The sequence below is a fragment of the Schistocerca serialis genome, chromosome 1, assembly GCF_023864345.2.
Source record: "Schistocerca serialis cubense isolate TAMUIC-IGC-003099 chromosome 1, iqSchSeri2.2, whole genome shotgun sequence".
Classification (NCBI taxonomy): Eukaryota; Metazoa; Arthropoda; class Insecta; order Orthoptera; family Acrididae; genus Schistocerca; species Schistocerca serialis.
In genome coordinates this window covers 347,499,571-347,512,515 of record NC_064638.1, presented here as the reverse complement: position 1 = coordinate 347,512,515, position 12,945 = coordinate 347,499,571, and the positions used below count along the sequence as shown (strand labels likewise).

Genomic DNA, 12,945 nt, shown 5'->3' with positions numbered 1-12,945 from the left:
AGGGACACGTACGGCACAAAAGCATACTGGCCGACCTCGTCTGTTGACTGAGAGAGACCGCCGACAGTTGAAGAGGGTTGTAATGTGTAATAGGCAGAGATCTATCCAGACCATCACACAAGAATTCTAAACTGCATCAGGATCCACTGCAAGTACTATGACACTTAGCGGGAGGTGAGAAAACTTGGATTTCGTGGTCGAGCGGCTGTTCATAAGCCACACATCACGCTGGTAGATGCCAAACGACGCCTCTCTAGGTGTAAGGAGCGTAAACATTGGACGATTATACAGTGGAAAAACGTTGTGTGGAGCGAAGAATCACGGGACACAATGTGGCGATCCGATGGCGGGGTGCGCGTACGGCGAACGCCCGGTGAACGAACAGCTGCCAGCGTGTGTATTGCCAACAGTAAAATTCGGAGTGGGTGGTGTTATGGTGTGGTTGTGTTTTTTTATGGAGGGGCTTGCACTCCTGGTTGTTTTGCATAACACTATCACAGCACAGGTATACATTGATGTTTTAAGCCCCTTCTTGCTTCCCACTGTGGAAGAGAAATTTGGGGATGGCGATTGCATCTTTCAACACGATCGAGCACCTGTTCATAACACACGGCCTGTGGCAGAGTGGTTACACGTCAAGAACATACCTGTAATGGACTGACCTGCACAGAGTCCTGACCTGAATCCTATAGAACACCTTTGGGTTCTAGAACGCTGACTTCGCACCAGACCTTACCGACCGACGCCAATACCTCTCTTCAGTGCAGCACCCCGTGAATAACGGTCTGCCATTCCCCAAGAAAGCTTGAAGCATCAGATTGAAGTGGCCTGCGAAAGCGGAAGCTGTCATGAAGGCTGAGGGTGGGCCAACACCATATTGAATTCCAGCTTTACCAATAGATGGCGGCACGAACTTGTAAGTCATTTTCATCCAGGTGTCCGGATACTTTTGATCACATAGTGTAAGTAGAGGCCTCTCTAGTCTCGTGGTACCAGTGGATCAGTGCCTCTGAAAATTACGCTCCGCTCTCAAATGATGATCTGTCCACTCGAATGAGTTTTTCCTTACAATAGTAACAGTTCGAAATGTGATAGCTGTCAAGACAGATTTGATGCCCACTGTTCTTCTAACAAAGTTTTTCACCTATACCCAGCTGCATACAAACGAAATTTGAAGTATGGAGTTGTCTGAGGAGAGCTTCGAAATTTGAAGTATGGAGTTGTCTGAGGAGAGCTAATGTTTCAGCTTCAAAAGTATACTGATGTAGAGATTTCCTTTTAGATTTCATACTCGTACGACGAATATGGGTGTTCATTTCATATTCATTGCAACGTAGCAGTACACAGTGGCGTCCCAGTTCATCATACATGGCGCTTATCGTTTTGGTGTGGGCTGTCAGAGTTTGTCATCGAGGTAGCGTAACAGATGTAATAGGACTCATCTGGAACCGCTACTTTTAGCCACTGAGCAATGCAGTGATACCATTAGATTATTTGTGGTTTCTGTTTCAGTCACTAAGGGTGTGTTTATGCTAGCGCCTTACTACTTGCTGCACTGACGAAACAATCTCACTGAGTGTTTCCGGCTTACTTAACCTTTTCACCCAGCTGCTCACTACGATCCTCTCTATGCAATGATACCAACTCGGTTCATGTTGCGCACCATGACCATAGCCGCATGTTTTGAAAGTTGAACCATGGCTGGCTTCTTCAAGGTCAGTCCACGAGTCCTGTGTTGTAGCACTGTGTGAACAGCTTTAGGTTAACTGCCGCCAGTGAGCAGCAAGCAGCAAGCAGCAAAGTTGCGGCATAACTGTATCATGGCTTCTGGCGAGTAGCGACATGTGATGTGCGGGCAGCGAGGCTCCCTCATAAAAGTACCCTTTACAAGTGGTGTCGAACCAGCGCAACACACAGTTCGATAACCGCTGCAGCACCCACTTAACAGTGTGGGAAAAACTGTAGAGTCTACAATGAGCTCGCGAACAAGGAGATGTTTGTTGTATGCAGTGGGAACATTGCGTGGTCCAGTGAACTCTCGTCACCCCGTAAGTCCCGTAGATTCACTGATTCCACATATGAACTGGTGTCACAGTAGGACGATATACATAAAATAAAATGTCAGTGATTGACATAGTCATTTCCTGGAGATTGATTACTTTGCTCAATTTGGAAACCCCCAGATGTGAAAGTGCAGCTTCTGGCGTCAGTGTCTGAAATAAGTAACTGCATTTGACCGTTTTTTTGTTGGGTGATTTGGGTGTAACAATGACCTTACTGTTTATACAAAAGTAATCGTTCAGTTCATAAGGGGCAATCTTTCTGGAACTTGCAGTTTGCCCAAAGATTAGTGTACAGCTGCTTGGTGCGTTGTTTCTCTTATTCTGTGGAGGTAGTTGCAGCAACAATGAACAATAATTACGCAACACGAGCGTCGCCAGTGAATGTTAGTGGTGAACGGATAGATGGAGGCCAAGTACGATTCTGGGTGGTTACTGTAAGTGACTGGCACTGGTAGACTTGGATCCTCCATTATGTTTGTAAAAAGAAAATTGTTCAGAAAATCTATTTTCGCCAGTTTTTCTTTAGAGCACATACTGGAGATCACATACATGTATCTGTAATTATTAATGCCATTTAATCTGTTAACTTTTATCTAAAAATAGGATTTTTACCATACGTTGAAAATCCCTGGCGAAGGCAAATTTCAACCGGTCTTTGAATTAATATCAGTGACTGCACAATTACACTCTTACTTCATTCAGTGCTCGAGTCTTATCTACTTGTATGATAAAGTGCCAGTAATATGAAAGAAGTGGTGAACTGACAATAAAATATCATGGATGAACGAAGCCCATCTTTGAAATGTTAAAGTTACAGTTTGGCGACAAAAAACGTCGTAGAAGAGACATGAAACAAAGAAAAATCGCCTGCTATTAAGCGGATAATGGAGGCATAAAAAGCTTTTCCAAACTTCTACCATTTACTTTACCTTAAAACTTACATATTCCTTTTTACAACCTGATAACTTTCGCTCAAATATGGTCATTTTCAGATCAATGAAGTTCCTTAAACAGGTCATTCTATCCACAAGGAACTACAGAAGACAGTTTTCTGACGCATAGTACCATGTGGGTAAGAAGGAACGGATACTACACATCTACCATATTCTGATACGTAGTTCGATACTGAAATGAATTGTTACTTACACAATTACACAGTACAACACTGTTAAAGGGTCACTTTTCGAACACCCTTAATTGTCTCAAATTACGACGGAAAAGTTTGAAATTTGACTCAATGTACCTATAACCTTTGTTTGCAACTATGAAAAAGTATGGCGCCCTGCGACGTCTCCATCGGGCGCAGCTACGCTCCAAACTGAAAGGTGTCGACACATGCGAGAAAAAAAGGGGCAGACCTGAGAAGTTCATGTGAGGTGTTAGGTGGTTTAATGGCATCACATTGACACCAAGTTACACCACAATTCCGCCTAACGCCGCCTGTGTTCATGTCACACGATGGGATCGTCGTCACACTCGTTCATAGCCAGTTTTCAACAGCTCTTTTGACGTCTCTGCGATGGAGGTCAGAATTGCGACACCCAGAGTTGAAAGCACGCTGTTTCGTTATGGGTGGCCGAAAAAAAAAAAAATATTTCAGGCACATCACCGCTGGCAATCGACATGAAAAGGCCTCAGGAGGTGGCATAAATAGCACCAATGCAACGACCCCTTCTCACACATTTCGCTGTCGGAAACTAAGATTCGTAGTGCGATTAGCAACAGGACAGATAAAATGTAGGTAAGAGTGTCTGACGACGTTTCCGTCGCGTGACATAACACTGAGCAGAATTGCGGTGAAATTTGGTGTCAATGTAATATCATTAACCCACCTCACCTGTGTTTTGACTTTTATACAGGAAGTTTGTAGACACCTTGAGTCAAATTTCAAATTTCTACGTTGCAATGGGAGACAGTTACGGGATTTCCAGAGAGTGACACTTTATTTGTTCAAATGGCTCTGAGCACTACGGGACTCAACATCTATGGTCATCAGTCCCCTAGAACTTAGAACTAATTAAACCTAACTAACCTAAGGACATCACACACATCCATGCCCGAGACAGGATTCGATCCTGCGACCGTAGCAGTCGCGCGGCTCCGGACTGAGCGCCTAGAACCGCTAGACCACCGCGGCCGGCTCACACTTTATTTGTATTGCGCAGTGTACACAGATCTGAAGACTTTAAATCCAACCATCTCTCCGCCAACCTTAAGCATTTATCTAATAGGGATCGCTAAGATCTATACGTCACTATTGGAACAACTCAACCGTCATCCCTGTTAAATACTCTTCAGGAATTCTGTTGCTGTTCTGATACACAGGTCGGTGACAGAACTCTGGGAATCGGTTTTCTCGACCCAATGTCTCTTATAGGCTATTGTTCGAAAGCAGGAATGCATCCCGACGTTGGGAACTAAAGACGAAATGTCACTGGTCCGTACGGCAATCGGAGAAGATTTAGGGGGCGTTTAGTTGCTCAACATGTCTTCATCAGATGGATAGTGGTAGAATTAGCGATAATATAGCGAACGGTATTTACATAAATGTATTACGGTGATTCGATCGATGGAGATGTTGTGACGATCTGATTTTCCTGTTTTCTTCGTAGCCCCTACATTTTGTCGATGCCAAAGTGAATATAGATATTACATCTTGACACTCTGGCAACCATCTCACTCTGTGACAACAAACTGGACTTCTATATTCTTGTTATAAGGGCGATAACGTTCTTGTTCGTAAATCGAAGTTCGTTACATTGCCGTGCAAAGAAAATCATATAGCTGTGCACTTCTTATCGGCATGATGCTCCAACGCCGATTCGAACGATCGTATTTGGAATTAACTAGAGTAGCAGTTGCGGGTCGGTTCTGTTCATCTAAAGGCAAACAGCAGTTATACACCAGGAATCCGGATGAAGAAGTTATTGGAAACACGTGCTGTTGCCCATACGATTTGGTTTTTTAGAAATGAGTAGGTTTGTTATTTCATAGTACCTGGTTTTTCCCACCAGAGGACGAAGAAAGCAAGGCGGAAAATGAAGAATAAAAGTTAAACAGCATGAATTTGTATGTAGACTGGAACAAAAAATATCTCGGGGAGACAACGAAAGGAACCCGTTTCCTTCTAGTTGAGGAACTCACCGCAAATCGCAATGGCCCCACTGGCGGAGCAGCGTAGGGCAGGCCCTGGAAGTTCCAGTAGGGCGTGCCGCGGACGCTGGTCGTCCTGTAGCCCCGCACCAGACCTCCAGACACCCGCACAGTGGCGTAGTCGGCCTCCTGCAGAGACACAGGGAAAGGTGTGTGAGGGATCTCACTCTTGTGGCAAACCAAATCAGTCATTTATTGTATAGGCTAGTTGCAGATGTGCCATACACTGTTTCGCTTCCACCGGTCAATCGAATTACCGTGCCTGCTATACTTCATCTGAGCAGTGAAATAGGTAACATCTATTCAAATCCAATACAATAACTGTTCTTTAACTATAACACGAAAATCGTATCATTTGTGCGCTGTCTCAGTTTGAAACTCTCTGCGGCTCATTAACAGACCATTGGTCACATTAGTGCAGCAGCATTTTACGCACAGCCTCAAAATAATAGCACCCACTGCTCTTCTCACAGATGAACACCCTGAGTCAACGTAGCTGCATCCCATGTGGTAAGTAAAACCGAGCATATGAAAGGATGAAATGAATCTATAGTACTCATGTTCACGTGCCCATAACAGATAGGTAGCAAATATGTAATATAAACGTTTCTATACCTTCAACGACCTGGAATGTTTCGTTGCCAACTTAGGAACGTTTACTTGACATTCACGGGCTAGAGTAGTTAATTAAAGTTGATTGGTCCATTGGGGCTGAGTTTGAGTTGTTTGGAAGGGTATCTCGTTAGAGAAACAGTGGCCCAGGTTTCCCATTTTTTGCGATATATGTTAGAGTATAATTATTGTTCGGCTCTACTTTACTTACCTTAAACGAGGACTCGCCTTTGATGTTAGATATTGAATGGACTCATTAACGTCTCGGATGAATTTCTAATCTTACTAGACGTTACAACAGTTATTTCTTCAAAAGGGACTCCCTATCTTAGCCTGTCATTTTTCGAACAGTTGCCTTATTGAGAATTTATATAGGGAGAACGGGAGAGGGGGAGGGGGGGAGAGAACGTGTAAAACAGAAAAAAATGGTTTAAATGGCTCTGAGCACTATGGGACAGAACTTCTGAGGTCATCAGTCCTCTAGAACTTAGAACTACTTAAACCTAACTAACCAAAGGACATCACACACATCCATGCCCGAGGCAGGATTCGAACCTGCAACGGTAGTAGTCGCGCGGTTCCAGACTGTAGCGGCTAGAACCGCTCGGCCTCCCCAGCCGGCAGAACAGAAAAAGTGAAGAGGAATTACAAGATCTGTCGAATGAAAGCAACGGTTTACTGTTCTCATAATATGGATTATACGTAAAGCAAAAAATGTAATAGAGTACTGAGGCACAGCAAAAGTGAAATTATCTATTAACATGACATCAAAGTTGGGGAACACGTATTTGATGATGTATACGAATTCTGTTGCCTTGGAAACAAAAAATAATGCTAGATGGATGATGGTGTAAGACGCAGTGTAGCACAGTGAACGAGGGCATTCATGTCCAAGAGAAATGTACGAGTATGTAACAAAGACTCTAATTTGAAATATAATTTTGTTTCAATAGACTCCAGGAGTACAGAAATTCATGGCAATCAGTTATGGGCTTTGGGAAACCTGGAAGGAAATGAAACCGAACCGTCCGAGATGTGAAGCAACGAGGGGATGCTGAAAACAAAGACCTCACAGCAGAATCGAGAGAACAAATATAAGCGAAAAAGTCTAGAGGAAGAGATATGATGATTTAATATGCGTCAAGACTTCGGGGAATGCGAGAGGGAAACGTAGAGAGCAAAAACTGGAAGGTGAGACGCAGACTGGAATATATACAGTCAATAACTGAGGACATCGGATGTAAGACCTTTCTGAGACAAAGAGATTAGCATAAGAGAAGAAATAGTGGCCGGCCGCTTCAAGCCAGTCAGATGTTTATTGTTTTTTATTTCACAAAAATGTAATGGAAGTAGTCACTCCTGGCGGATATCAATGAATTTACCCTTTTCCAAAATTCTTTTCGAACTGAACAAACAACTAAAGTAGCATGGTACGTTTCTATTGTCAAATGGAGAAATATTCTGTACCGCTGCCGAAAGTGGCTGTTTTATATAAACGTGTGCATGCTGACACACCCTTATATTTGAGAATATGGATGTAACTTAAAGTGCAGACACATAGAACTAATGTTCCTCCTGTGATCTGTACAACAATATCTTGTTTTTGTGCCTGCCCGGCTAGCCGCGAGGTCTAACGCGCTTCTTCACGAGCGGGAAGGCATGCCGGTCCCCGACACGAATTCGCCCGATGGATTAGTGTCGAGGTCCGGTGTGCCGGCCATCCTGTGGATGGTTTTTAAGGCGGTTTTCCATATACCTCAGAGAATGCGGGCTGGTTCCCCTTATTCCGCCTCATTTACACTATGTCGGTGATTGCTGCGCGAACACTTTCTCCACGTACGCGTACACCATAATTACTCTACCACGCAAACATTTGGGGCTACACTCGTCTGGTATGAGACGTTCACGGGATTGGGGAGGTGTGTCCACTGGGGGCCGACACTCTCAATAACTCTGGGTTTGTGGGTCGGCAGTGGGGTGGGTGGACTGCTGTGGTCTGTTATGGGGTTGTGAACCACTGTGTGCTACGGCGGCATGAAGCCTCTCCGTCGTTTCTAAGTCCTCGGTTTAGTACATACAATACACACACAATATCTTGTTTACCGTCTCGATCATTATTTGTTTTTTTATTATTGATTACCGGAATCGATCTTGACAGCATATCATCTTCGGTTCTCAATGCACGGAACAACTGCACTTCTGCACTTTGGTCGTATTAACATTTATTTATTTATTTCTTTCTTGCTGGAAGAAGACAGAAAAGAAGTACATGAAATATATTTTCAGTTGCGGACATGGGAAACCATTAGCTGCATAATGGAATGAAGAGAATGAAAATTTTTGCCAGACCAGGACTCGAACTCGAATTTCCCGTTTATCGCGAGAGGATGCTTTCCCACGCGAGTATCCCAGCACAAATCATGGCTAGACCCAAACTTTCATATGTCTTCAGCCGAATGTCTACGAACTGTACTCGTACATCCGCTATGTATATTCCCGTACAGAAAAGACATTCTACTTGAAAGTCGGTTGCCCGGCATCGGTGTATAATTACAATAGTGCTGTATCTATACTATTCCGAATTACGATATATTGTTCCTTTGGACATGCGTGTAGCGCCTGTGTTATTCCGAATTTCGATGCAGTTACATTTGATAGTAATTCGGAATAATACAGATATTTGGAAGTACTTGCCTCTTACGATCATACACACAGATATTTGGGTCGGGCCGTGACTCGCGGTCGGGTAGCCAAATGGTAAATCGTGCGCTCGCAATAAGCGTGAAATCCGTTCGAGTCCTGGTTCAGCATAGATTTTCATTGTCGTGATTCCATTATACCGCTGATGGTTGCCAATATTCGCAACTGTGAATACATTATTTTGAGGTATTTCATAACGGTTATAGCCGTCGCAGTGTCTGTTCCTTCGGACATACATGCTCGTACGAAGAACCATTGTATCGTAATTCGGAATAACCCAGGCACTGGATTATCGTAAAAAAGAAGCAATAAGACCAGTGCACAATTGTTCTCTGCATTGAGATCTGAAGATGATATCCAGGCAAGATCGAAACCCGTGATCAATAATAAAAATCAAATAAAGTTCCAGACAGTATACAAGACGTTGTGAGTATGTTGTATGTATTAAACCAGGGACCTCGAAGCGACGGCGAGGCTTCGTCCCGCCGTAGCACCCAGTGGTTCAAGCTAGCGAGATAGAATCCACGCATTATTAATAAAGCAGCAATTGAGATTCTGTTTTTCTTTATTATATTAAGGAAGATAACGATTTCCTGAGATATGTCGTCTATTCGATGTATTTTCCTTAGACTGACCCCGCAATAAGTGACCAAATCGTTTACTTGCATAGCGCGGTACCCGTAAAATTAGTAGGTTCAGTTGAAATACAGTCTTTCGGTACCGCATTAATTATATTTATTCTCCATGAATAAAATGCTCCCACTGTAGCCTCTTTGAGCACGTTTCCAAGTCTGCATCTGTCAACGGTTGGATGGTAGATTTTGCCTAAACAATTTTAAACTGCTGGAAATTACTTGCAAACTGGTCACTTGACACCGAATTGCTGTGAAGTACCTGCCTCTTACGATCATACACACTACAGTTATTTACTGGAAAACATTCACTATAAATTATTTCCTCAAAGTTTGCAACTGCAAATGGCGGAACACTAATTTTAACGAGAGTGAACATGTGGCAATCCACATTCTGGTTCCTTTCGTACTGTCGTCGAGAGGTAGCCCTCTTATTCATTGACAGAGACAGGTATTCATGTTCTTGTTCAAGTACGCGACAGTATGAAACGACGTAGAAGGTTGCCGTGTAGTGGTAGAGGAAGGCAGCCTGCACGATTATAGTCTTTCAACAATCTGCTTGTCGCCCGCATCTCGTGGTCGTGCGGTAGCGTTCTCGCTTCCCACGCCCGGGTTCCCGGGTTCGATTCCCGGCGGGGTCAGGGATTTTCTCTGCCTCGTGATGGCTGGGTGTTGTGTGCTGTCCTTAGGTTAGTTAGGTTTAAGTAGTTCTAAGTTCTAGGGGACTGATGACCATAGATGTTAAGTCCCATAGTGCTCAGAGCCATTTGAACCAATCTGCTTGTCGATCGCTACTGCTTTAGCGAACTCAGTCGCAGAGGCGAGTTTTAAGAGACCACATATTCATGGAGCATGACTAAGCGAAAAAGGGAAAAAACTATTAATATTTGAAAGAAGAGTAACGAGGAAGATATGGGGGACTAGTTTTAGTTAACGGAGACTGGAGGAGGAGGAGGAAAAACGAGGAAATCTACTTTCTGATGTGACAACCAACTATCCTACAGAAGATAAAGAGCAAAAGAATACAATGGGTGGGCCATGTAGTCCGTATACCAGATGGAAGACAGGCGAAGATGGCACTAGCGGCGAACCCAAACACCAAATGCCCCATTCGACGACCAAGGTAGCGCTGGATGTACGACCTGGCGAAGGACCTAGCAGCCCTGGGATTGAAGACACCAGGAGGAACCGGGCACAAAATAGGAAGGAAGGAGGCAGTTTGTGGAAGCAGCGCGTGGTCTGCAGGGCCTGTGATCGCTGAATATCTATCTATGTATCACATATTCACTTAGTTTATACGTAATTAAGTAAGTTGGTTTCACCCATTGATGAGATGTTTATCCAAATTCAGTGTGACACGGTAAATTATTGTTCTCAACTACAGTAATGACTTACCTGTGCTGTACAGAGGACGAGGCCTATAGCTACTACGTAGGCAGCACACCACATTGCGTAACGACAGTGCTCTCTTAGACGCCAGAATGTCGACTGAGTGTTTGTGGACGATATCTGCATTATCATCGTCAGAAAGCAGTGCTTCAAAATCTAGTCAAGTGTTAATACCAGTCAAGATAATCAGACACTCGCGCTTGGCGTTATCGTCAAATCGGGAGATAAGAGACAGTTATCAGCAGTCTGATGCTTTCCAACAGAACTTAATAATACAGTAATGAACTCCAATCGCTGAAACTTTACGTGACAATTATTTCGGTAGGAAGGAGTCATGACCTACATTTTACAGTGGCTTATAAATAATGTAAGAGTTGAGTCAAATTTACAAAGAAAATGGTGGTATGAGCCCACGTGAGTATAACGTCGCACCCCCTCTAGCCTTGAACGTCTCGAATATTGTTTCACACAGTCGTTTTAGCCCCTCCTGACTAAGATAGCCTACAATTGTAGTAACTGGGTCTTGATATGATGGATGCTGTGACTGAGACGGAGTTGACGTCCGGGTTGGTCCCAGACACGTTCTATGAGAGAACTATTTTGACATCTTGTTCACAAAAGCGAGTATCTCTACATTACTCACACATTTCATGTAGAAGCGTGCCACGCGTGGACGAGCATTGTCGTGTTGAAAAATGACACCACTATACTGTTGTATAGTAGGTAACATGAGGGAGCCCGTCACGCATCGTTGTGTCGTCTATCACTACCAGTCGTGTCCTAAAGTCATACCTGATGGCTCCTCACACCATGAGTTCAGGAGTAACAACACTGTGCCTCTTTAAAACATTGTAAGAATGGACCACTCTGCCGGTCGCTGCGACACACGCCAACGAACGTCATTCGTGGTGCTGCAGAACCACAATGCATCTCTGAGTAGAATGCACTACCATTCATCTACAGTCCATGCTGCTCCGCCGGCCGCTGTGACCGAGCGCTTCTAGGCACTTCAGTCTGGAGCCGTGCGACCGCTACGGTCGCAGGTTCGAATCCTGCCTCGGTCATTAATGTGTGTGTTGTCCTTAGGTTAGTTAGGTTTAAGTAGTTCTAAGTCTAGGAGACTGATGACCTCAGATGTTAAGTCCATAGTGCTTAGAGCCATTTGAACCACGCTTCTCCGTTTGTGTTGTGATGTTAACGGCAAGCTACGCTTGGGACGCGAAATCCCTAGTCCGGCGGTTGCTAGTTTCGCACTGATTCAGTGTGATGACGCAAAATGTTACGTGGCGGTCACTACGTGTTCTAGGATGGCAGATGCGGACGAGCAGGAGTTACAGTGTTCTTGGTGCATTATACAACGGTCCTCCCTCGTGATAGTCAGACGTTGTCGTCCTTATCTTGACGACAGCTGCTTCACGTTGCAAGATTCACCGCTACGGTCGCAGGTTCGAATCCTGCCTCGGGCATGGATGTTTGTGATGTCCTTAGGTTAGTTAGGTTTAACTAGTTCTAAGTTCTAGGGGACTAATGACCTCAGCAGTTGAGTCCCATAGTGCTCAGAGCCATTTGAACCATTTTTTTGCAAGATTCGATGTGCTGGCCAAATGTAGACACCACAATGAGCCACATACGATCTCTCAGGTCCTGATAAAGCTGTCCGACACGAGTGCGTGGTATCTCTGTGTCTTTCACAGCGACAACACAACACGTGACGCTGTTTACGCTTGTTACATCCCGCACGAGCTCTGGTAAAAACACTAGATACTGACATGATAATGCACTTTGGTGGCCGCTCTACCTGTCGCACAAAATTGTAGCTATAATAATCTACATACCCCCGGTGGTACGTATACGCACGAAGTCACACTAACAACCGAGGATGTCTTCTGAGTGCTTCCCTTTTATCTCAGGTAGTGTGTTAATGTTTAAAAAAAATGGTTCAAATGGCTCTGAGCACTATGGGACTTAACTTCTGAGGTCATCAGTCCCCTAGAACGTAGAACTACTTAAACCTAACTAACCTAAGGACATCACACACATCCATGCCAGAGGCAGGATTCGAACCTGCGACCGTAGCGGCCGCGCGGTTCCAGACTGAAGCACCTAGAACCCCTCGGCCACTTCGGCCGGTGTTAATATTTATTTCCGATTATGTTACGAGTATTAAACATTTCTGTATACGTAATCTGCGAAAATATGAAAGTATTGTAAGGTTTACTGGTCCTTGTACACGGTCCGCAGTCAAAATAGTAACGATAGGGTAGGAAAAGGTTGCGGGAAGTGTCTCTATGATGTGAAGCCAAAAGCGCGCCAATGGAAAACGAGGAGGCGTGAGGGAGCGTGCCAACGGAGGACAAAGTCAGAACTAGCAGATGTTCGGACAAGAAATTATTGAG

The 12,945-nt window shown here is 44.3% G+C and overlaps 1 protein-coding gene across 1 annotated transcript in view; it reads right to left on the bottom strand.

The window, feature by feature from the left end:
• The window catches only part of LOC126471978 (fatty acyl-CoA hydrolase precursor, medium chain-like), an 88,220-nt gene extending 77,611 nt beyond the window's left edge, over positions 1-10,609 (bottom strand). The window contains exons 1-2 of the mRNA XM_050099906.1: positions 10,556-10,609; positions 5,208-5,345 (exon numbers count right to left, since the gene is read on the bottom strand). Of these exons, the coding sequence (XP_049955863.1) occupies positions 5,208-5,345; positions 10,556-10,609 (192 nt within the window). The remainder of the gene's footprint in view (positions 1-5,207; positions 5,346-10,555) is intronic.
• Between the last annotated feature and the right edge of the window lie 2,336 nt (positions 10,610-12,945).